Source organism: Jaculus jaculus, chromosome 6 (genome assembly GCF_020740685.1).
Source record: "Jaculus jaculus isolate mJacJac1 chromosome 6, mJacJac1.mat.Y.cur, whole genome shotgun sequence".
Classification (NCBI taxonomy): Eukaryota; Metazoa; Chordata; class Mammalia; order Rodentia; family Dipodidae; genus Jaculus; species Jaculus jaculus.
In genome coordinates, this window is record NC_059107.1 from 150,266,930 (window position 1) to 150,292,742 (window position 25,813).

The window sequence follows — 25,813 nt, forward strand, 5'->3', positions numbered from 1 at the left end:
GTGTTGGTACTATCATTCCCCTCCTCCCTGCACTAACTCCACTGAGGGCCCTCCTTAGTGGGATTCCTGGAATTCACCACAGAGTTGTGGGTTAGGAGTTGTGAGAGCAGCAGTCATTTTTGGGGTTGGGCAATGCCTCTGGATATCCCTTCCTACCCTGTGGCTCTTACAATCTTTCTGCCCCTCCTTGGTGGGTGTGCTTTAAGTCTGCTTTAGCGTTGACCTCTTAGCAGCTTCTGGATTTCTGCTTTGGTGTATTTTGAGCATCCTCCATCACCCTGGCTCAGGCTGTTCGGCTTACCCTATTCTTGCTCATCTTGTTAATTCCTTTGTGGTTTCACCTGGGCCCTAGCTGCTGTGCAGGGGGTGGTTCACCTGCTGACAGGGGGTCAGCTGTCCTTGTCTTGTTGATAGATTTTGGTTGTCCTTGGTTCTTGCAGCTCTCTGAAAAAGGAAAACAGATTCTCCAATGGAGATCAGGATAGGTTCGGGGTCTAAGTGTTGTTAATTTACAGAGATTTTGATGGGTATAGCCTCACTTTTGGTCAAAGACTAGTGGAAGCTCCTCCATGGAATCCATAATCTTGGTCTCCATAGGATTCCCACTGGGTTCCTAATTCCAGCTATGGGTTCCTTTTCATTGAGTGGATCTCTTTATCCAATCAGAAAGCCATTGATTACCTACCTAGAGGGTGTCACTATTGCACAGGTATGTACATCTTATAAGGATGGTTGACTGCATGTAGCGGGGTCCCCTGATTGCTCACAACATTGCTGGTTGTTTTTGCCCAGCATCTCATGTCACGGCTTTTAGCACTATACGGCTAATCATCTTCCTTCCAGATTCAGCTAAATCTCTCAATGTTCTACATCAATAGCATGTGTTTGTCTTCAGCAATAGGGTCTTACCTTTCCCCTCAGGTGCGTAATCAAGTGCTTTGACAGAAGTCTGTTTTGTTTTGGGGACCTCATAGGTCTCTCTAATCAATAGCTCAACATGGATTGTAAACAAGTTCTGGTACTGGGATTTACCAGCCAGGGCCAAATATTTTAGGGTTAGGCTTCATTTCCCCTCTCTAGGGCTCTTCTCACCAGATGATCCCTCTATGCTTCTACTGAGGGTTATATCTTTTGGTCTGCTATCCAGGAGGAAGTTTTCTATGGTACTAATTCATTTTGGATTTGGTTTTGTATATATCTCCCTCCCCCCACTCCCCTCCCTACAAATCCTTCCATCTCTCTTATCTGCCCCTCAAGTTGCATGCCATGCATGACAGTAAGTCAAGCTGTTTTACTTTAGGACCCACAAAGGAGGGAGACCATGCAGAGTTTGCTTTTCTGTGATTGTGAGAGTTTTCTTAGTATGATCTGTTCCAAGTATGTCCATTTCCCTACAAATTTCATTATGTCATTTTTCCTTAATGATGAGTGGAATTCTACAGTTGTGTTGTACCACATCTTTATTGTCCATTTGTCAGATGATGGGCCTCTGGGTTGATTCCAGTTCTTAGCAATTGTGAATCTAGAAGCTATGGACATGGTTGAGCAAATATCTCTTCAGGGAAGAGTGAAGCCTTTAGGGTAGATGCCCAATAGGGGAATGGCTCGGTCAGTTGGTAGCTCTATTTTTATCTTTTTTTGGGAGACTCCATATTGATTTCCATAGTGGTTGTACAAGTTTGCACTCCCACCAGCAACATACAAAGGTTCCTCTGTCCCCGCATCCTGGCCAACATTTACTGTCATTTGATTTTTTATGAGAGGGAGAAAGTAAGAGAGAGAGAAGCAATTGAACTCCAGTCACATGCGTCACGTTGTGCACGTGTGCAACCTTGCACATATGTCACCCTGCGCATCTGGCTTAGAGGGAATCAAGGGAGTTGAACATGGTTCCTTAGGCTTCGCAGGCAAGCACGTTAACCCCTAAGCCAACTCTCCAGCCCCGTTGTTTGATTTTTATAATGATTGCCATCCTTTCTGAAGTAAAGTGGAATCTCATGGTTATTTTAATTTGCATTTCCCTGATGGTTAAGGAACCAGAAAGCCTTGCGTTTGATTTCTGTCTGTACCATTTACCAACTCTGTGTGATGAATCCTTACCTAACCCTAACCCTGGGTTTCCTTGTCTGTGAAATGGGATCATAACTCTTACAGAGCTGCTGCGAAAGTGACATGAATGAAACTAGGGAAGTAACTATCCTCAGGCTGGTGTCACAGCAAGCATTTTGTCAGCAGCTCTCTTCTGTCCCCTCAACAGCCTGTAAGCACGTCAAAAGCAGCATTTGAGATGTCTGCTCAAATTAAATAAAACAAAACAAGATGAAGCCTTGTATTGGTATGACATCAGTTTCCATCAAGTTAAAGAAATGAAGTTCTCTTCCCTTCCTGCCATATTTTTTTCTCAATTTTTATTAACATTTTCCATGATTATAAAAAATATCCCATGGTAATACCCTCCCCCACTTTTCTCTTTGAAATTCCATTCTCCATCATATCCCCTCTCCATCTCAATCAGTCTCTCTTTTATTTTGATGTCATGATCTTTTCCTCCTCTTATGATGGTCTTGTGTAGGTAGTGTCAGGCACTATGAGGTTATGGATATCTAGGCCATTTTATGTCTGGAAGGAACATATTGTAAGAAGTCCTACCCTTCCTTTGGCTCTTACATTCTTTCCGCCACCTCTTCCACATTAGACCCTGAGCCTTGGAAGGTGTGATTGAGATGTTACTCAGTACTCCAGTCACTTCTTTCCAGCACTATGATATCTTCTGAATCATCCCAAAGTCACTGCCATCTGAAAAGAGAAGATTCTCTACCCAAAGTGAGAGTAGTGTTAATATAAGGGTATAAATATTAAGAGAAGTGCTTACTGGGCAGTTTGATAAGCACAGTATATACATTTTTCCAGACATCAGCAGATATTATACCCCTAGGGCTCATGACTACCCCCGTTTTAAGTTTTCAGTATCAGGGATGTGTTTCCCCCCATGGAGCGGGCCTCCAGTCCAATTGGAAGGCAGTTGGTTTCCACCATGACAGACCTGCCACTATTGTACCCGTTGGCTCATTTGGCCTGGCTGGCCAATTATAAGGCTTGCAGTGTCCACTGTTGAGTATCTTCACTGGTGGTATCTCTTTCTCCCATTGAACTGCATGTGGAATGGCTTCTTCCAGCTTTCTGTCAGTTGGTCTACATGGAGGAAGTTATCAGCTCAGTTCCAGCAGGATTTCTCAGTGGCCTTGCAGCCCAAGTATGTTGAGTCTTCAGCAATAGGGTCTCACCATCTATTCCTGGTGGGAAGCCAAGGGCCTCTGCAATGGCCTATAATGTTTTGGGGGCATCAGGGACCTCCCTGGCCAACAACTCACTGGAGGTATCCCATCCCTAGCACTGAAAATTTTCTAACAATGATCTATTTGTCCAGAGTGTTCCATTGTCCAAAACCGAGGATTCCATATGATTTATTTGCATCCTCTCAGATTTTGATTAGCCCTCCCTCCACCTTTGCTTTACTCAATTTCTTCCCCTGACCTCACTTGGGGTCTGCCATATTTTATTAAAATAAATTCAGGAAGCTAGGAGTGGTGGCAAACACCTTTAATCCCAGCCCTTGAGAGGCAGAGGTAGGAGAAACTCTTCGAGTTCTAGGCCAGCCTGGGACTACAGAGTGAGTTCCAGATCAGCTTGGCCTAGAGTGTGACCCTACTTTGAAAAACAAACAAACAATAAATAAATAAATTCAGGACAGGATATCTCACAAAAGGAAACAAAAAAGACTGACGTTAATACAAAAGATTTTAATTAAACATGGAACTGAAACAGTAAATATAAAACTTAAAGTCCAACATGGAGGAATCTCTGAAGAGCAAAAGGGATGGATCTTTACACACACACAAACCTATTGCCATGAAGACAGACTTCAGTTTCTTATTCACCTGGTCAGGTGTCCTTACTTCAGTCTTGTTCCCAGATTATAACCAGACACATGACATACTTTCAGACACTCACATCCACCCCTGTCCCTGCCATGTCCCTGTTTAACCCTTTAGCCTGGTCTGCCTCCCTCTACCCCTCTGAGGGTTCCCAGAGAGTCCTGTTCCAACGACTTTGAAATTCCAGTACTCATGGTCTTCCTCCTCCAGGTTTTCAGTAGCTGCGGGACTGAGGGCTGTTTACTCTCGGGGTGGATTGCACAAGGCAATCAAGGCACTGGCTTTTTCCTCCATGTTCCAGTTATGGGGTTCAGATCTCCCCAGCTATGGAGAATAGGCTGTTGCTTTGAAGAAGTTTCATGCTTCAGGTCGGTGGAAATCAAAAGGAAACCCTGAAAAGGATGCAAGATGAAGACAACGTCAGATTGGGTTTGCCTGAGGGGTGGAGAGAAGGGTACTTAATCAGGCCCCAAAGTGTCAAGCCTTCCCCAATTCTTGCTCCTCTTTACGGAAGTGCCAGATATTAGAAGAGGCCATTTTGGATCACTGTCACCAAATGTGACTTAGAGAAGAGAGAGGTAAGGAGGCAAGAAATACGGATTAAATTAAATCAGGAAAAAAGGGGTGGGGTGGGGTGGAGAGATGGCTTAGTGGTTAAGGCATTTGCCAGCAAAGCCAAAGGATCCTGCTTCAACTCTCCAGGACTCACATAAGCCAGATGCACATGGGACACATACATCTGGAGTTCGTTTGCAGTGGCAGAAGGTCCTGGCGTCCCTATTCTCTCTTTCTCTGCTTCTTTCTCTCTCTCAAATAAATAAATAAAATAAAATTATAAAAAAAGAAATATGGATTAGCATCTAGATGGGAGATGCTTTCTGAGTTATTTATACCTTCCCAACAAGAATGCCAAAAATAAAGGGGTAAAATATTATGAAGTTAGATAACGATTTTCAAGGAAACAGCTTTCAATAGATCCCCAAGTCCCAGGGATGGTCTTTAGGGGGAAGTTCATTGACTGGGAGAATCAAAGAGGCAATATGTTTCCCAGCTGCTGTGATTTGAATGTGAAATGTCCCTCACATGTTCATGTGTTTGAATATTGGGTCCATAGCTGGTGGTGGTGTTTGGAGGATTACAGAATCTTTAGGAAGTGGAGTCTTGCTGAAGGAGGTGAGTCATGGTCACTGGGTCTAGCCTTGAAAAATTTCATATTTTTTTGTTTTAAAATATTTATTTGAGAGAGCGCAAATTGGTCATAACAGGGTCTCTTGCTATTGCAAAAGATCCCCAGATGCATGTGTAACTTTGTGCATCTGGCTTTACCTGGGTCCTGGGGAATTGAACTCAGGCCATTAGGCATTGCGAGCAAGTGCTTTTAACCACTGAGCAATCTCTTTAGCCCATTTTTTTCTTTTTCTTTTTCTTTTTTTTTAAATTTATTTATTTATTTGAGAGCAACAGACACAGAGAGAAAGACAGATAGAGGGAGAGAGAGAGAATGGGCGCGCCAGGGCCTCCAGCCTCTGCAAACGAACTCCAGATGCGTGCGCCCCCTTATGCATCTGGCTAACGTGGGACCTGGGGAACCGAGCCTCGAACCGGGGTCCTTAGGCTTCACAGGCAAGCGCTTAACCGCTAAGCCATCTCTCCAGCCCTTTTCTTTTTTTTTTTAAAAAATAGTTTATTTTTATTTATTTATTTATTTAAGAAAAAGGGAGTGAGAGAGAGAAAGAAAGAAAGAAAGAGAATGGAGAATGAGCATGCCAGAGCCTCCAGCCACTGCAAATATGCACCACCATGTGCATCTGACTGACGTGGGTCCTGGGGTATTGAACCTGGGTCCTTTGGCTTTGCAAGCAAGTACCTTAACTGCTAAAGCATCCCTCCAGCCCTCTCTCTCTCTATTTTGAAGTACAGTCTTGCTCTATCCTAGGCTGACCTGGAACTCACTATGTAGTCTCAGGCTGGCCTTGAACTCATGGTGATCCTCCTACATCTGTCTCAACTCACATTCTTGCTGCCATGTCTTTCCCACCATGATGGGCTATATAGCCTCTCGAACTGTAAGCCAAAATCAGCCTTTCATCCTTTAAGTTGCTTCTTGACACGTATTTGGTCACAGCAACAAGAAAAGTAGCTAACATACCAGCCACCTCCTTTTCCAGCTGCTTATGTGTAGCAATTGGCTTCTCATTGTTGAAACAAAATACCCAGCCAGAAACAGCTTACGGGAGGCCAGGGTTTATTTCAGGCTTACATTTCCAGGGGAATCTTTATCATGATAGAGAAAAGCCTGGCAGGAGCAGAAGCTGGCTCACCTGTTCATACATCAGTGTCAGGGAGAGAGAGAGAGAGAGAGAGAGAGAGAGAGAGAGAGAGAGAGAGAGAGAGAGAGAGAGAGAGAGAGAGAGAGAGAGCAGCCAGAGCTGGCTCTGAACATCCAGTGAGCTGGACTAATTGAGCCCTAGATCTGCCCCACCCACCTCCTTTAGCAAGGCTCCACCTCCCAAAGGCTCCACCTGCTGGAGACTAAGCAGGAAACTTAACTGCATACAAAAGGCTACCAGAGACATTTTATATTCAAACCACCACAGGAAGCCACTTCAATGCTCTGGGTTTTGCTTTTCTCATTTATAAAACAAGGTTAATGATCCCAACCTTACAGTTAATCTTGTGGAATAAATCAAATGTATTAAAATGTTCTCTACTGAGATTAATTAGAAAGAAGAAGCAATTCAATGGAGGGTGGATTTGGGAGGGGGAATGGGCACGGTGGGAGGGAATTATAGTTTATTGTCTATACTTGTAGAAGTTGTCAATAAATCTTTCACAGATTTCTTATTATGCTATAAGTTTGATTGCCAAATTACATTAGACTTAGGTTGACTTTTAAATATTTTGTTGTTAATTGTAAGCTTTAAAAGATAAGTGTTTTGGGCTGGAGAGATGGCTTAGTGGTTAAGGTGCTGGTCTGTGGAGTCTAAGAACCCATGTTTGACTCTCTAGGTCCCATGAAAGCCAGATGCAAGGTGACACAAGTGTGCAAGGTTGCACATGTGTACTGGGAGATGCATGCAATGGAGTCACTGGAGGCCCTGGTGCGCCAATTCTCTCTCTCTCTCACTCTCGCCCTCTCACATTAAAAAAGGCCAGTCTGCCAGGCATGGTGGCACATGCCTTTAATCCCAGCACTCGGGAGGCAGAGGTAGGAGGATCCCCATGAGTTCAAGACCACCCTGAGACTACATAGTGAATTCTAGGTCAGCCTGGACTAGAGTGAGACCCTACCTCAAAACCTCCTGCCCCCCCAAAAGGCCAGTCTGTTGGGCTTCCCTCAAAAAAGAAAAGATAAATGTTTTGCTTATACAATTTCTTAGGCTGAGAAAATACAAAATAAAACAAATGAACAAAATAGAGAAGGCTTATCCTACTGCGAACAAAAGAATGGTTTCAGTGAAGAGGAGATTCAGCTCTGGAATTCACTTGCAGCGGCTGGAGGTCCTGGAGTGTTAGTCTCTTTCTCTCCCTCTCTCTCCCTCTCTGTCACTTCACGCAAATAAATAAATCAATAAAATATTTTAAAATCAGGACTTGTAACAACAACAAAAAGAAAGAAAGAAAGAATAAGAAAGTGGAGATTCAGAGTCTTACCTCAAGAACTTCAATATCTGAATTGACGAATGAGATTTTGTGGGGGTTGGGAAGAGGAAATCCTTGCTGCAGCTTTGCTAAAATAGAGAAAAAGATGATGTCAGCCAGGAAGGCCACAGACTTTTTGGCAGACTCTTTTTTGGATGAGGTGAGTATGCAGTTTTACATAGATTATCTTGTTATTTTCTTGGTTCTGTTTTCATTCTCTCTGATATGCCCCTAGCGTTTTCCTGAAGAAATTGCTAATTAATTTACATTTAATTAAGATGCACCTGCAATGACTTGCATTCAGATACTAAAAAATAGTTGCTATTTTATACGTGCCCAAATTATAGTTTGAAAATGTAGTCAGTCCTGGGAGCATATTGATGTCTAATGTAAAAAATGTTTTAGATTTTGGGAAGAGATGAAGTCTGGCACGTTGCTGGCCTGCCTGACCTGCTTCACGCAGGAGCTCAGAGTAGGAGATTCTGGGTAGATTCTCTTCTCCTTTGCTCGGGTAAGTGGAGGGTGTAGATGTGGGGCAGGTGCTTGGTCCCTTGGATACCTCAAGGGGGATAATAAAAATGTTTTAAATGAACCGTGGTCCAAATGCTGCCATTTGTGAGTGATTGTGGTGCAGGGAGAGGCTTGGGGTTGCTAACCATTAAGGACATGTCTGTGGGGACCATAGTCCTTGCATGAGGACCACAGAGATACCGCCTAGAGAAAGGTATGTGAATTCTGGTCAAGGTGAAGGAGACTCTTCACCATCAAAGGGGAGGTTTTTCAGTCTCCTTATCTTAGCCATTCTTGCTGAATTTCAAAACAGAGTTCCAGGCTTGAACCTAGAGTGCTAAGTTTTGCAGCCATATTTTTTTTTTTTTTTTTTTTTTTTTTTTTTTTTTAATTTTTATTAACATTTTCCATGATTATAAAATATATCCCATGGTAATTCCCTCCCTCCCCACCCCCACACTTTCCCGTTTGAAATTCCATTCTCAATCATATTACCTCCCCATTACAATCATTGTTATTTCATATATACAATATCAACCTATTAAGTATCCTCCTCCCTTCCTTTCTCCACCCTTTATGTCTCCTTTTCAACTTACTGGCCTGCAGCCATATTTTGATGCTTACGCACTGCAACTATCTGGTTCTTGCCTGGATTCCCAACAAGACTCTTAACATGGAGGCATCAGGGTGGAAAGTTCCAAACAAAAACCAAAGTTTTATTAGTATCACAGTCACATCGTGCCACAAGAATCCCTTACTGTTGGCCAGTGGGAGGATTCCAAAGTGAAGGATGGAAGACAGGATATTCTCAAACCTCACCACCTGGGATGGAAGGGGAAACACGTCAGTACTACATCAAAGCTCGTTGAAAGCATCAGGCTTGGTGGGGTAGGGTAACTTCCCAGAACTTTACCAGATTGAAAGCAATGAGTAGAGCTTCCCCACAGGAACTTTAGCTTTGCGAGGAGCCGTTTCACAGGGTTTCCTATTTCTCCCCTGGTGGATGGACACGTCTGCTTCTCTCTACACTGAGCCTTGGTAATGCAAGTAACTGCTCCGAGATGCCATAGTGGCAGCAAATGTAGTCGCTGGGGTATCTGCCAAGCAAGATGGCAGAGAACTAACAGGCTTCCCAGCTAACAGCCCTCCCTTTGTGTACTGAGAACCTCAGCCAAGGTGTTCCTTTGCATTATTTTATCTCTGATGTCAACAGCATCATCAGAACACCGAATGTATCTTTAATAAACTATGACAGTTGGAGAACCTAGGCAGTGTCGCTTCTTGGGAGGGTACGGGTATTGAAAAAATAAATGGAGGGCTGGAGGGTTGGTTTAGCAGTTAAGGCGCTTGCCTGCAAAGCCAAAGAACCCAGGTTCAATTCTTCAGGGCCCACATAAACCAGATGCACAAGGTGGCGCATGCGTCTGGAATTTGTTTGCAGTTGCTGGAGGCCCTGGCATGTTCATTCTCTCTCTTTCTCTCAAATAAATAAGTAAATAAAAATAAAATATTAAAAACATAAATGGACCAGGATGAACATCAGTTCATTCAATCAATACTTCTTTTGTTGACACAGGGTCTTGCTATGTAACCCAGGGTAAACTAGATCTCTAGTCAATGGGCTTGACGGATGGGCAGCTACGTGAACACCTGGAGTTCAATACTATAAACCAAACAAACAAGCTAGAACTTCAAAGTTAAAACCCACACACATGAAAATATCAAGGACTCAGAGACATGGAAAGCAATGAAACAACGAATACATGCTACTACACAGGAGAATTTTGATCCTTCTCGGATTCCTACCTTAACATCTCTGTGTTTGGATTCTGGCAAAGAGAGACGGAATCTGAAAGGAAACAAGAAACAGGGAAAGGTTAAATGAGAGTAGATTTAAAAAATAGGCAAAGAGGAAGTGGATTTTTTTTTTTTTTTAATGATGAAAAAGGTCACTGTTTGGGAAAACAACAAACAAAAACCAAAACCCACAGAGTTAGGCATGGTGATATGCACACCTGTAACCCCAGCACTTGGGAAATTGAAACAGGAGGATCAAGAGCTCGAGGCCAAGCGCCGGGCATGGATACTCAGTGGTTAAAGGTGTTTGCTTGCAAAGCCTGCCAGCCCAGTTGGATTCCCTAAAAGTAAATAAAGCCAGATGCATAAAGTGATGCATGCATCTGAAGCTTGTTTGCAACAGCAAGAGGCCCTGGTGCACCAAAATGCATTTTCTCTCTCCCTTCTCTTGCTCCCTCCCTCTCTCTTTATAAATAAATAAAATACTTGACAAAGAAAAAAGTCATCTCTCCAGCCCTCAGCTCCATCTTTTCTCCACCTTGAGTTTTATCCCCGCAAACTATGAACTGTTTAGTATTATTATTTCTTTTTATTCTATAGAAACCAGTATTTATAAGTATTGGCTTCAAAACACATAACAAGCCAGGCGTGGTGGTGCACTCTTTTAATCTCAGCACTCAGTTGGCAGAGGTAGGTGGATCACTGTGAGTTTGAAGCCAGCCTGAGATTACATAGTAAATTCCAGGTCAGCCTGGGCTAGAGCGAGACCCTGCCTAGAAAAACAAAACAAAAAAACCCACATAACAAAGGTCCTGAAAAGCAATACATATTCACAGAGTAACACTGACATTGGTGTCTGCAGTGTGAAATCACCCTTAGTTAAAGGGATTTAATGGTGACCACATTTGAATGCATGCAATATACTACAGGCTGGAGTTACCAAACATTAGAGGGGCCAAGGAAAATGGTAACAACCCTGAGGTGTTTCTTGGCACATCCCATTATGCTTTCAGCCTCTCTGTCTTCACTCAGGACATTGTCTGTTTCTGGTCTGTGCTCCTTCTCTTTCTCTTTGGCTAGTTATCTCTTCTGAATATCTTAAAATTTAAACCTAGTGCTACCTGTTCTCAGAATCTTTCTGTGACTACATTCAAAGAGCAGATTCTCACAGAACAGCCATGTATTATCAGCCTGTATGTTACTGGGAATCGGGTTTTGAGATAGCCTGAAGTTGATAACTAATAATAAAATCAAAACAAGTTTGACGTATATCAGAGATGGTGTTATTAAAACCAATTGCAGAAGGGCCGGAGAGATGGCTTAGCGTTTACAGTGTCTGCCTGCAAAGCCAAAGGACTCAAGTTTGATTCCCCAGGACCCATGTAAGCCAGATGCACAAGGTGGTGCATGTGTCTGGAGTTCGTTTGCCGTGGCTGAAAGCCCTAGTGTGCTCATTCTCTCTGTCTCTCACTCTAAAAATAATAACAATCATAGACTAATTGCAGAAAAGCTAAACCCGTAGGTGATCTTTGAAGGCACTGCTGAGGAAATGTGAGTGGGGTGCCTCCTCTGGCCACACTATTTCTTGGGATGGGCAAACATTCCAGTTTAGAAATCCAGGCTACATTATGGTGGACCACACTTGGGAGTTCTCTTCCTTTTCTTACCAGCCCAAGCCATGTGTGGCCATCCCAGGGCCACCTTCTGAGAGAGAACCTGTCTGGAAGTTGCACCCCTTTCTCCCAGGACAGTCTTTCTTACAGCTTTGTTTACTGGTGCGCTCTGGCCGACCTGCTAGCTGCAGAGAAACAAGTTGAACCAAGAGCAAAGCACAGCTCTGGCTATGAAAAATGCCAACTCTGGACACTAGGGGGCGTCTGACCTCTGTCTTTTGACTGTCCTCTTCCCAGCCATCCCTGATAAAAGTCCTCATACTGAGAGCTAATTCTTACCTCAGAACCATAGAGGTGTTGGGAGGAAGACAGCTCAGATAACCACACCCTGCAGACAAATAATACTCTCTTTTGGGCTGGGAATGAAGCTCAGCGACACAGCACACACTTGGCATTCTTGAGGTGCTGGGTTTCAGCTCTGGCACCTCTCTCTTTCTCTTGCATATTTTAGTTTTAAATAATTAATTAATTTGAGAGAGAGAGAGATTGAGAGAGAGAGAATGGGTGCACCAGGGCCTCCAGCCACTGCAAACGAACTCCAGATGCATGTGCTACCTTGTGCATCTGGCTTATGTGGGTCCTGGAGAATCGAACCAAGAGCCTTTGGCTTTGCAGGCAAACGCCTTAACCGCAAAGCCATCTCTCCAGCCCCTCTCTTGCATATTTTAAAAGTATTAAAGAAGGTTTATCTCCTGAATTGAAACTCAAATCAAAGTGCAAACTTGTAAGCATAAGAGAAGGTCATTCCTGATCTAGGTTGATAGGACAAACATGACATAAAGGAGGTCAAGAGTCAAGGTCAAGCGCCACAGGTACTAACAATGCCACTCTAACTCTGTGCCAAGGGGAGACAATGAAAATCCATTCCAGCACTCCATACCCTGTATGCCTTATGAACTTTTCTTTCTGTTTCTGCCTATGACCACGAAGTTCTTGAGGACAGAGATCCAGTCTTAATGATGGCATTCCTGGGATTGAGTACAGATCTTGGTACATTCAGGCACTCAATTCATTCGTTGGCTAACCCAGCAGATATTTCTTTAGCACTGGGGCAGGTCCTGGAGATGTGACCGTGAGAATAACCTGCCACAGCCACTGTTCTCATGCACCTTACAACCCGCTGGAGAGGCCAGCCATTATAAAGACTCCCAGTAGTTGAGGTTTAATTACAAATTGAGATAAATGCTCAGAAGGGTAGAAACCAGCTGATGAGTCAGGTGACCGAGGAACTTGACCTAACTTGGTAGATGTGGGAAGGTGTCTAGAGAGAAGTTCAAGGAGCCGGAACAGGAAGAGTGAATAGGATCCAAAAGGCAAAACAGGAAAAGAAGGGGGACAGTGTCAAGGGTTCTAAACAGAGCTGCAGAGAGTACACAGTTAGAGAGGCAGCTGCCCAAGCTGGGGAACGTGTCACATGGGATTTTGAGCTTTCTTCTCAGAGCAAAGAACCCCTTGAAGTGTTTGAAGAAGAGAGATGAAGGCTGTGTTTTGCCAGTCTCTCTCAGGACTGGAGAAATGATTGGTAGGCCAAGAATCTCCTGGGTTCTCAGCAATGTACCAGACAATGTGAAGAATTTAAACCCATGACTATGAGGGATGCAGTAAAGCTGTATGTAGGAGAACAGAGAACAATACAAAGTGTTGTGGACTCTGGTGTTCCTCTGTGAATTTATACACCATAAAGATGACTCAGGATTTTTGTGTATGTGTGTATGTATGTATGTATGTATGTATGTGTGTGTGTATGTATGTATGTGTGTGCATGCATATGTGTGCGTCCATGTAGAACAGAGGTTGGCATCAGTGTCCTTCCATATCACCCTTTCCACCTTAGTTTTTAAAAATATTTTATTTTATTTTTTTTTATTTGAGTCAGAAGGGAGAGAGAGAATATATGGGTGCACCAGGGCCTCCAGCCACTGCATATGAACTCTGGACACATGCACCACCTTGTGCATCTGGCTTATGTGGGTCCTGGGGAGTGGAACCTGGGTCCTTTGGCTTTGCAGGGAGGCGCCTTAACTGCTAAGCTATCTCTCTAGCCCCCACCTTAGTTTTCTTTTCTTTTTTTCTTTTTCTTTTTGTTTTTTGTTATTTTGAAGCAGGGTTTCATTCTAGCCCAGGCTGACCTGGAATTCACTATGTAGTCTCAGGCTGGCCTTGAACTCATGATGATCCTCCTAACCCTGCCTCCCAAATGCTGGGATTAAAGGCGTGAACACCACGCCCAGCTTCCAAACCTTAGTTGTTTTTTTTTTTTTTTTAAACAGAGTCCCTTGCTGAAGCTGGGACTCACCAATTCCGCTAAACCAGCGAGTCCCATTGATCCTTCGGTCTCTGCCGCCCCAGTACTGGGACTATAGGCATGTGTCACCACACCCCGTGTTTACGTGAGTGCTGAGAATCCAAACTCAGATCCTCTTGCTTATGTGACAAGTCCTTTACCAAATGAACCATTTCTCTAGCCCAAGAATTCTTTTTTTTGTTTTTTTCTTTTTTGGTTTTTAGAGGTAAGGTCTCACTCAACCCCAGGCTGACCTGGAATTCACTATGTAGTCTCAGGGTGGTCTTGAAGTCACGGTGATCCTCCTACCTCTGCCTCCCGAGTGCTGGGATTAAAGGTGCGTGCCACCATGCTCAGCCCAAGAATTCTTAAAATGTGTGAAAATATGAAGGAATCAGAATAGGCCAGAGGTGTGTGTGTGTGTGTGTGTGTGTGTGTGTGTGTGTTACAAGGAAAAAATCTTGGGGTAAAACAAGTTGTCCTTTGAGGGAGGGGGCTCCATATACACCCCTGAACACCCACTCTTGTAATTATGTGTTGACCCGTGTGTTTCTCCCCTAGGCTCAGCAGGACCCATTATCCTTTCTTCTACTCTGTGTGCTATGAACAGCAACCCAAAATAAACAGGTACTCAAGAAATCACTGCTGAGCAGATGCATAGAGAGAGGAGCAGAAAGAGGAGATGGGTAGGGAATAGTAGCTGTAATTGGGGTCATCGATGTTGAAATCAGTCTAAAGCAAAATTGGAGGGAGCTGGAGGAGCCAAGGCCTGCTGATTTGAGAGGCAGGGCCGGTAGTTGAGGAGCTCAAGAGCCCCAGGCTATGGGTTTAGTCAGCAATGAAGGCTTTGAGGGGAGAAATGTGTTGAAACCACCCCAGTACTGAAGTACTCCCTCCATGGGCAGGAAGTCCCCATGATTGTAGCTTCAGTGCCTCCTGCAGCGTGGAAATTCTCCCGAGTGAGAAGGATCCACTTGGGGTTTCTGCCTTTGCTAGGTCCAAAGCATCATTTCGATGGAAACTGTGAACCCCTCCCACCTGGGCACACGTTATTACATGGCTTGTGTTGGGAAATACCTGTTCAACCTGTGGGGAGTGGAGCTAGTAGTCAGCTATATTTGTATTTTCTGACTGCGTTGCTTGGGAGGGGTTGTGTGTGTGTGTTCATGGTGGTGGGGTGGGGTACAGTTGGGAGAGGTGTGTGTGTGTGTGTGTGTGTGTGAGGTGTGTGTGTGTGTGTGTGTGTGTGTGTGTGTTCATGATAGTGGGGTAGGGTACAGTTTGGCAATGTGTAGAGTCTTAATCATAGTATTGTGGAGAATGTCTCAGAGTTCTAAGTGAATCAATGATGATGCATGTCCATTTGATTGCATCGAGTTTTGCATGTGGCTGAGAGAGTTAGGATTAAGTTGTCTGGATGACGGCCAAAAGAGAGAGTGTGTATGTGAGAGAGAGAGAGGGAGAGAGAGAGATAGAGAAAGTGTCACTTAACTTGCTGTGAATTGATTTATAAAACATGGGCTCTGCGGACCAGCTGGTCCTGGCACCTGCCTCCACACACAATTCTGCTTGGCATTAAAGGCTCCATGAATAGAATAGTAATAACTTGCTTCATGACTTTTTGAAGGCCAACACTTTTAACACCATTCTGACTTGTCAATTTTGCCCTTGTATGTGGTCCAGAGTGGATTCTTGAATGGGAGAATAGATGTTAACAGCAGCCCACTGGCAACGAGGGTGCTGGGCATTGCGCCAAGCAGCTCACGTCCGGCATCCCACCCCCTCACCCAGCAGCCTCGTGGAGAGGTGCGCTGTCCAGCTGATGAGGAAAGTGATACTCAAAGAGATGCAGCAACTTGCTCAAGATCACACAGCTAGCGGCCAACTGAGGTTGATTCCCGGTCTGGATGTGTGGCTCCAGGACTGTGCTCCTGCCATACCCAAAGAGGTCAGGTCTAGTCCTAGCCGCCGCTGTCTTTGTGCTTCCTTCCACTTGATTCCAGCGACGAGGAAAGATCTATGCGCCTTTTCCCTTTCAGGAAAGCCAGCGCCCTGTCTTCTCTTCCTTTTTTCCATACCTAGCATTGAGAAGGACGAGCTGCCTATTTCAGTTTTGCGTGGACCCATGTTCACAGGTTTGCTCTTCCGTGGAAGGCAAGGTGTTTCCTAGCTGCTAGGTCTTTTTAAAATTATGCACGTATGAGCTGGGCATGGTGGCGCACGCCTGTAATCCCGGCACTCGGGAGGCAGAGGTAGGAGGAGCGCCGTGAGTTCGAGGCCACCCTGAGACTACAGAGTGAATTCCAGGTCAGCCTGAGCTACAGGGAGACCCTACCTTGAAAAACCAATATGTGTGTGTGTATGTGTGTGCGCATGCACACACATGTATGCATAGAGACCAGAGGACAGCCATGAGTGTTATTTTCTGAAGCTCTATCTGCCTCCTTTGAGACAGGGTCTCTCAAAGGCTTGGAACTCACCAGGTAGGCTAGATTGGCCAGTCAATGAGCCCCAGGGATTCTCTGGTCTCTGCCTTCCCAGCACAGGGATTACAAGTACATGTGCCATGTCTGGCTATTTATAATGTTTTCTGGGTTTCAAATTCAGGTCCTTCTGTTTATAAGTTAAGCACTTTCCCACCTGAACTCTCTCTCCAGCCATAAGTACCATTTTCAATGCTCTTTGCTGCATCTAAACTAGAACATAGGAAACACTCATGGCTTTTAAAATAGATTCAACTTCTGGTCCAGCTATCCAGCAGCTCTGTGACCTTGAGAGAAAGTTATCTAACATCTGAACCATCAGATGGGGATAAAAATGCCCCCCCCCCAAGGCCTGTTCACTTTATCTACAGCTACTTATTGAGCACTGTGCCAGGCCAGTTAAATGCAGGGCTGCCCAAGATTTCGGTGTAAAGTAGAGTTGGTGTGTGCTGGGCACAGGATCTGGGACGCTTTCAAGATCAAAAATAAGGAGTCCCAAACTGTGGACCAGACGACCGTTTTTCTCACAGCCGCTGCTGGGCAGGAGACAGAGGAGTGACACGTGAATAGAGAAGACTTTGCAGTGATCTTGTAGGGGTCCTGGGTATTAGAGCACTTGCAGAATGCAAGGCCTTGGGTTTGATCCCCAGTACCACCAAAGAAAGAAAGAAAGAAAGAAAGAAAGAAAGAAAGAAAGAAAGAAAGAAAGAAAGAAAGAGAGAGAGAAAGAGAGAGAGAAAGAAAGAAAGAAAAAAATGGAACAAAAGTAGACCTTGTATAATTGAACACCTCTTTTCTGCTGGTCAGAAATTTCAAGTAACACCTCTGGGTAACATGTCTTGAGCATTTCACTTATGCTTTCCGTGTGTGGACTCACACAACCTTCTGAAGCACATTTTGTCAGAGCATCATTTTACAGAGGAGGAAATAGAGATTCAGAGATGTTACGTGGCTTGTCTGAGACCACACAGCTAACAAAGGGCAGGGTCGGGTTCTGAACCCAACTAGACCATCTCCCAAGCTCATACGCTCACTGCCTGTAGAAGCCCACCCTATCAGGATTGCCTCTGATCTCTGCACCTCAGGTCTATGTCACCAATACCAAGGAGCTCTGGGCAGGAGATGGTTAGACAGCCATGGTGTGGGTTGGGCATGGTGGCACATGTCTTTAATCCCAGCACTTGTGGGGCAGAAGTAGGAGGATTGCCATGAGTTAGAGGTCACCCTGAGAGAACTACATAGTGAATTCCAGATCATTCTGGACTAGAGCAAGACCTTACCTTAGAAAAGTACAAACAAGGGCTGGAGAGATGACTCAGTGGTTAAGGCACTTGCCTTCAAAGCCAAAGGACCCAGGTTTGCTTCCCCAGGATCCACGTAAACCAGATGCACAAGGTAGCGCATGTGTCTAGAGTTTGTTTGAGGCAGCGGGAGGCTCTGGCACACCCATTCTCCTCTCTCCCCCTCTTTCCAGCTCTGTCTCTCTCAAACAAACAAATAACCAAAGCAAAAAACAGACAGCCATGATGTGTTTTCTGGTTCTTTTCCAGGATGTCCCAGCTATCCTTGCCCATGTAACTCCTTCCCTGATGCTCCTCTCTGACATCACTCAAGACCAAACCAGCTCATCCTGAAAGGCAGTTCTGGGATCCGGGAGTGGAGGAGCCGGCTGGGCAGTGATGTGGGCGGCAGAGCTGTCACTCCTTCTGCCCAAGGTCAGGGCTGCCTTCCAGCATAGCCTGGGCAACCTTGCAAAGTCCTGCTCTCAGATTCTGTGGCTTGGCTCACAGGAGGTCTGGCCTACCTACCTTACCTGAGTTTGCCACAGCAACCCCTACAGCCACCCTCCGACTCAGAGGTCCTGTGACCTTTGTGGTGGGACAGGGGCTCATCTCAGACTAGCAATGCTCTGCAGTCTTAACTGCATAATCTTTGAAGCAGGAGCCCTGCATTTTCATCCTGCAATGCATCCCCTCAGTGAGGAAGCTGGTCCTGCTGAGATCAGACATCAGGGCAGCAGAAGCCCTCCCCTACTTTGACTCACAAGGAGACACAGGACAGGCTGGCAGAGCAGGAATCCTAATTTCAGGGTTCATGCTCAGGAGGTCAGGGCATGCTGAGACAGCAGGAAGCTGGGGCATGAATTTATACGTTTCTTGAGACTGTAAAAACTGAGTGGATTAAACTTGGTATTTTAGGGCTGGGGAAATGGCTTAGTGGTCAAGGCCTTTGCCTGCAAAGCCTAAGGACCCTGGTTCGATTCCCCAGGACCCACACAAGCCATATGCACAAGGGGGCACATGCATCTGGAGTTTGTTTGCAGTCATTCTCTCTTTCTCTCTTCCTCTGCCTCTCTCTTAAATAAATAAATAAATCAAATTGCAGTTGGTATTTTAAAGTAATCCAGTAAGTAATCACAATACCAGCGATTGCTGTATTGCTTATGAATAGAAACATCAGGTAGGGTAAGACCCAACGAAACAGAACAGCAAACCCAGTTTCCTGCCTTCCAGGTCTTTCCCACCTGCCTGCTGCAAGCTTGCAATGTCGTTGTTATTAAATCCCTCCCTCAGATCCTGCGGGGAAAACAGACACCCATCAAACATGGGTACTGCCTCTACCTTCTCCTGGCATTTGGTGCCTCAGTCAGCAGTCCTGTCTTGCATCTCCAGTCATTCCAGATTCCAGCTTCTCCTTCCTACCCACCCTTTCCTGTCTGTCTCCGGCAGCCCGAGGTCTCACCGCCCTCACAGTCCCAGCCTGAAGACACTCAGATGGAATTTTCTCTCTTCTTCTCTGGCCCACTTCAGACGTTGACTGTGCCTCACCCTTTGACTTTCTCTTGTCATCTGCCTGCTCTCGGCTTCCTGTCCCCTCACCTGTCAGAGCTGCCACCTCTAAAATCACCAATCATAGCCCTGGGCTTCATTAGTAGGACTTTTGAGCAATAGAGCCACTCTGTGATTTCTGGACATTGAAGACACTTTGCTTTTGGGGGTTCTTCTATATGAATTTTTTAAAAAATTGTATTTTATAATATAAAATATTATAAATATATTATATTATAATATATTATATTGCTATAAAATAAATATGATAAAGCCTGAATTATATTTCTTTAGAATTATTATCTTAAAATACATGAGCATATTTCCCTGGGTCTGTTGGGCATGGTGGGCTTCAGGCACTGTGTTTCTCTCTTGGAGAAGTCAGCTACGCTTGGAGGGTGAATTTGAATAGAGTTCCATGGCAATTTTTCTCTGTTAGGCCATTATACAGTTACCTTTTAAAATTGCATTCCTTATGTGGGAAAAACAGTGTAGGACAAAGAATGCCATTATTAAACATCTCAGCCTCATCATCCCATTCATTTGAAGCCGTTCTGTGCAACTGGCTGCTGTGTTACAGAGTTTTGTAATCTGCCTTTTCATTTAACGTGGTTTTATTGAAAAATATTTTACATGTTACTACATTCCTCTTCCTGTCTTGCAGAGGTGGCCACTTTCTTCCCCATCGGTCTCTCAGTTCTTTTCTAACTGCTCTCAGTCTGTTTTATTGTTTCCCTTCTTTCCTCCCATGAGTTCAGTCTGGGTCAGCTGGTCTTTTTGCAAATCCTCCTCCAGGCAGTCCGGTTCATGGTGTCAGGATCACCTTTATATCTGAGCAAACTGGACTGTGAGCATGGTTTTCCCAAGTGGCAGCCAGTGTTCAGCAGCCTGGGTGGAGGACCTGCTCATATCCTTTCACGATGCGGCACCTGTCTGAGGCTGGTGAGGCCACGGGCCACGAGCCTGCTTAGCTCTGTGTCCTAGTCATGATTCCATCGTCAGAGCCTGAAGGTGCCTTAAACATGAACCAGTCCAACTCCCTTATCTATTTGCGCATAAGGAAAGGGAGGCTTGGAGTTGTCAGTTTACTTGATTGTAGCCAACGAGAAGGGATTTGAATCTTAGGTCCTTAATAATTCCAAAGACTGATGCTCCACCCTAACGTCCTCCTCGATGAGTTATCCAGAGGAACTTTAACCACTGGACACTGGAATATGCACAGTTTGGATTGTCTTTATAATCACTTTGTCCTCATTTTATTTTTTTAAATTTTTGTTTTTCAAGGTAGGGTTTTGCTCTAGCCCAGGCTGACCTGGAATTCACTATGTAGTCTCAGGCTGGTCTGGAACTCACAGCGATCCTCCTACCTCTGCCTCCCGAGTGCTGGGATTAAAGGCGCGCGCCACCATACCTGGCTACTTTGTCCTCTGTTGGGAAGAGAAACTTCCCAGTGCCTGCAGTAGTCTGGTCCGCAGCAGGCAGACCAGTGAACGGACCCATGCTCCACAGTGATCCACGTCACTTGTCCTTCTCATGGTCACTTTGTCTCTGAAGCCTGCTGACTCACCTGTTACCAAGGTTTCCAACAGTTAAAGTTAGTTGATCTTACCTGTTCAGAGACAAGGAGCAGACCAGTTTTTGTCCCAAAATAGCCAAGCCAACACTGGTACTAGCCACCTGTAGACAGGAAAGGCCTTGTTACTAAGATGAACAATTCTATTTGTACCATAGTGGAAGCATCACCAAATCAACTTTTCCTCCTATTCAATATCCCTAAAGCCGGGCATGGAAGTATAGGCTTGTAATTGTAGCACTTGGGAGACTCAGGGAGGAAGACTGAGAGTTCAAGGCCAGCTTATGCTATGTAGGGAGACCCTGTCACAAACAAACAAACAAACAAACAAACACTGAAAATCCCATCCCATCTTGTTGGCAGGAAACTAACAGTAAGGACTTATTGTTTGAAGAGCTCCTTAAACTTTTTGAAACTGTTGGAGATCAACTCCAGGGCCCTCTTTAAATCAATGCTTTCTTTTCTCCTAACCTTTATTCTCTACATTCATGCGTGCCTGCTTAAACTAGTACTATCAGGGTTAACTCCAACTTGAGTTCACCAAGGAAATGTGATTTAGGGCTGGAGAGATGGCTTAGCAGTTAAGATGCTTGCCTGTGAAGCCTAAGGAAGCATGTTCAGTTCTCCAGATCCCATGTAAGCCAGACGCACAAGGTAATGTATGTGCAAGGTCACACATGTGCACAAGGGGGTAAAAGCGTCTGGACTTCAATTGTACCAGCTGGAGGCTCCAGTGCACCAATTCTCTCTAATAGAAAAAAATGTGATTTATTTAGCATAAAAGGAGATTCAGCTACTATGTAACTTAAGTGATGGAAAAAGCATATAAAAAGTAGAAATTAGCTGGGCGTGGTGGCGCATGCCTTTAATCCCAGCACTCGGGAGGCAGAGGTAGAAGGATTTTCACTTCCATAGTGAATTCCAGGTCAGCCTGGGATACAGTGAGACTCTACCTCCAAAAACCAAAAAAAAAAAAAGTGATTTATTTAGTATAAAAAGAAATTCAGCTATTATGTAACTTAAATGATGGAAAAAGCATATAAAAAGTAGAAATTAGCTGGGCGTGGTGGCGCACACCTTTAATCCCAGCACTCGGGAGGCAGAGGTAGGAGGATCGCCGTGAGTTCAAGGCCACTCTGAGACTCCATAGTGAATTCCAGGTCAGCCTGGGCTAGAGTGAGACCCTACCTTGAAAACAAAACAAAACAAAACACAAAAAAGTAGAAATTGGGATATATTTACAACATATAACACACAGGTTCATGAGCTCTGAAACTAGGGGAAAACCTGAGCCATCTACTTGCTGTGAATTTATGTTTAAGTGTACCTGCTCTTAGATTCGCCTTGTTTAGTCTATGGCCATACTGTCTTGAATGCATCCAATCTCATAAAATATGCCTTGTTCATCTGCTTTTAGCTGACTGTGTAGATCATAGCTCTGCCGTGTTTATAGGAATGGCAAGAGTTAATAAAATTTGCTCCTATCACCTTTTTCCGTGCCTTAGACCAGAAATATTCACAATCCCCATCCTTGGGCAGGTAGACTTGAAATTTGCTTATCCATCTCCATTTAATAGCTGTTGCCTCATAAATAAACTTTTGTGCAAAACTCCTTATTTCAGTGATTGGCATGCAAACGGTGGGCAAAATAGGCCTAGGTTAGCTGCTCCCAGGGTCTACTCTATCCTAACTCTTTTTTCTTTAAAAAAATTATTTTTTATTTATTTATTAGAGGCAGAGAGAAAGAGAGAGAGAGAGAATGGGCACTCCAGGGTCTCCAGCCACTGCAAATGAACTACAGACGCATGTGCCACCATGTGCAGCTGGCTTATGTGGGACCTGGAGAATCGAACCTGGGTCCTTAGGCTTCATAGACATGCGTCTTAACTGCTAAGCTATCTCTCCAGCCCCTCTATCCTCACTCTTAATTGAGGAGTCATCCTCCATTCCAAATATTTAGAAGCTGCTGGCCAGCGGTTCATGGCAGGAACAAGACTGGCTGGGACCACAGGTGGCCCTTCAGTCTCCCCAGACTCACGAAGTCCATGGAGACAATGGGCTCAACAGTGGAGTTCTCGTGCTGGGTGAGCATGATGACGGAGGCCGGGATGTCCAGGGTGAAGTTGCCAGGATGTAAGTGGATCTCAGGAGGCTCTGTAGCCATGATCTGAAGCATGAAGGGCTGGGGCAAGATGTAGATCTCTGCAATCTGTCCCGTTCAGGGAGAGTAATGGAGATGAGGAGTCATGAGTTGGTCAGGAAAATCAGGAATTTGGGGTGGCTTGTGGTGAGCAATTCTTGCAACATGTGATTAGAACAGAAAACAGCTCTTTACTGGTAATAATAACAACACACAAAACCCAACAATCAGGCTGGAGAGATGGCTTAATGGTTAACGCACTTGCCTATGAAGCCTAAGGACCCAGGTTAGATTCCCCAGGACCCATGTAGCCAGATGCACAAGGTGGCACGTGTGTCTGGAGTTCGTTTGCAGTGGCTAGAGGCCCTTGTGTGCCTGTTTTTCTCTCTCTCTCTCAAATAAACAAATAAATAAAGAAACCACCCAACAACCAGAACAGCTGACATTTACTTTACCCACACTGCTTGTCAACCACCATGCCAAGGATTTTATATAATCCATCTCTTACCCACATCTCACAAAACCCCATGGCAGGTTCTATCAGCACTCCTATTTTATGGAGTGTATTTTACACAGGCAATGTGATTTTTTTCTTAAGTTTCTAGGAAAATATATTATAACTCTGGAATTGAAGCCTAGGTCTGCCTTGAGCACTTCTTTTTCTCTTTTATTTCTTTTTTTCTTGGGGGGGGTGCTTGGGGGAATAGGATCTAATACTAGCTCAGGCTGGCCTGGGACTCACTCTGTAGCCCTAGGCTGGCCTCAAATTCTCTGTGATTCTCCTACCTTAGCCTCCCAAGGGCTAGGACCAAAGGTATGAACTACCACACCCAGTTTGAGCTCCTTTTCCTAAAGCATTGATGTCCTTTAAGCAGGTCTGTTATGATTGGTATCAGAATTCTATGACACATGACATTAATACTTGCTTTACTAAAGTCACTTAAAAGACAGACATATGCCTGTAATCTAGCACTCAGAAAGCTGAGACAGGAGGATCATGAGCTAAAGACCACTTGGGGATAAATACTGGTGAGATCAGGCATGCTGGGAGGGGGCGGGATGGGCTAAATATTAAGTTCCAGACCAGTCTGGGATATATAGTGAGACACTATCTCAAGTAAAAGAAAATAAATAATAAATAAAGCCAAGCGCTTAAGGACTGAATTGTTTACTTAAACCAATAAATCATTTATTTATATAAATTATTTCAAGTACAGTGCAATCTTTTGTGGAAGGGACTTACTATTTCCTGAATTCATACTACCTTTAATTGTACTGTAACAGGTCTTGTTTAGTAAGTATTTGTGGATATTTGGTTAAGAGAAAAAAATATCTTTTAGGATAGAAAGATGGCCAGGCATAGTGGTATATACTTGAATCCCAGCACTTAGGAGGCTGAGGCAGGAAGAATGTGAGTTTGAGGCCAACCTGTGCATCTGGCTTATGTGGGACCTGCAATCTTGTCAAAAAAGAGCAGGAAGGGGACTGGAGAGATGGCCTAGCGGTTAAGGTGCCTGCCTGCAAAGCCAAAGGACCTCTGTTCAATTTCCTGGGACCCATGTAAGCCAGATGCACAAGGGGGTGCATGCATCTGGAGTTTGTTTGCCGTGGCTGGAAGCCCTGGAGCACCCATGGCTGGAAGCCCTGGAGCACCCATTTTCTCTCTCTCTCTGCCTCTTTCCCTCTCTCAAATAAATAAATAAAAGTAAATAAAATATTTTTCAAAAATTTATTTAAAAAAGAGCAGGAAGAGCCTGGTGTGGTGGCACATGCCTTTAATCCCAGCACTAGACAGGCTGAGGCAGGAGGTGATCCACCATGAGTTCAAAGCCACCTTAAGACTATATAGTGAATTGCAGGTCAGCCTGAACTAGAGAGCGAGACTCTTACCTCGAAAAACAAACAAACAAACAAAAAAATTTAAAAAAAAAAGGAGGAGGATGGGGAAGGAAAAGAAAAGGAATGGAAAGATCTATGCTTGGATCAAAAGTATGCAAAGAACCCACAAATCTCTGGGAAGTGACTGTATTATCAAGGTATTACCCTGCACACTCACCTGGGAGATCAAGTGGGCAATTCCTTGAGAGTTTTGGCTGAAATGGTTGGAAATCTGAAAAATAAAGACCACTGCATCACTCTAAGGCGTTACCCGGATGGTCTCTGAAGGTAAACTATCGTGTTCTCTGTTATGTGAACCATGAAGCTGTTGTATCATAACATGCTTACGTGGTTTATCATTTTTCAGTCCAACTTTAGAGTATCCGAGGCCCAGAGAAGGAAAGTCTTGCCCACAGTCACAGTCCTTTTGAGAAATCATGTTTGCTCTGGGAACACTGTGTTTATCACACACTACGTACCGCGTGTCCACACAAGCTGTGTGCAAACTCTTTACAGCATTAACACCTCCCGTGTCGTTGTCCTCAGTAGGAATTTTAGAACCATGTGGTGCTTAAGTCATTTACCTTCACTGTTGAACGTCTTTCAGGTCCAAGGCTAGAATCATCTAACTCTTGGTACTGTAAGGGAGCTGGTACTGCCACACTTATTTGTGTTGAATGTGGCATTTTTAGCAACTTGCATAAATCAGATGTAAAGATTTAAAATGGATGCTCTGGGGCTGGGGAGATGGCTTAGCAGCTAAGAGCACTTGCAGCTTAAGCATGAGGGCCACCAAATCTGACTCCCTCAAACCAGTGTCAAAGGCGGCCATGGTGAGACATGCCGGTAGCTGCAGTCCATGGGGGTAGCGGGAATAATAAGACTGGAAAATCACCGGGGCCTTGATGGGCAGCAGCTCCAGGTTGAGGGAGAGACCTCATCTCGAGGAAATATGCAGATGAGCAATAAGAGAAGGACATGGGTGCTTTCCTCTGGCCCCTACATGCACATACATGGGGTACACATGTGCAATCACCACAAAGCACACACATGTGCATGCATGTGGTGTG

The 25,813-nt window shown here is 44.6% G+C and overlaps 1 protein-coding gene across 1 annotated transcript in view; it reads right to left on the reverse strand.

Annotated features, from left to right (window-relative positions):
- Positions 1-3,851: 3,851 nt before the first annotated feature.
- Bpifc (BPI fold containing family C) overlaps positions 3,852-25,813 on the reverse strand; it is a 53,315-nt gene continuing 31,353 nt past the window's right edge. The window contains exons 10-16 of the mRNA XM_004650575.2: positions 24,922-24,975; positions 22,764-22,934; positions 20,762-20,829; positions 9,894-9,936; positions 8,846-8,909; positions 7,590-7,666; positions 3,852-4,327 (exon numbers count right to left, since the gene is read on the reverse strand). Coding sequence (XP_004650632.2) covers positions 4,205-4,327; positions 7,590-7,666; positions 8,846-8,909; positions 9,894-9,936; positions 20,762-20,829; positions 22,764-22,934; positions 24,922-24,975 — 600 coding nt within the window. The 3' untranslated portion in view covers positions 3,852-4,204. The remainder of the gene's footprint in view (positions 4,328-7,589; positions 7,667-8,845; positions 8,910-9,893; positions 9,937-20,761; positions 20,830-22,763; positions 22,935-24,921; positions 24,976-25,813) is intronic.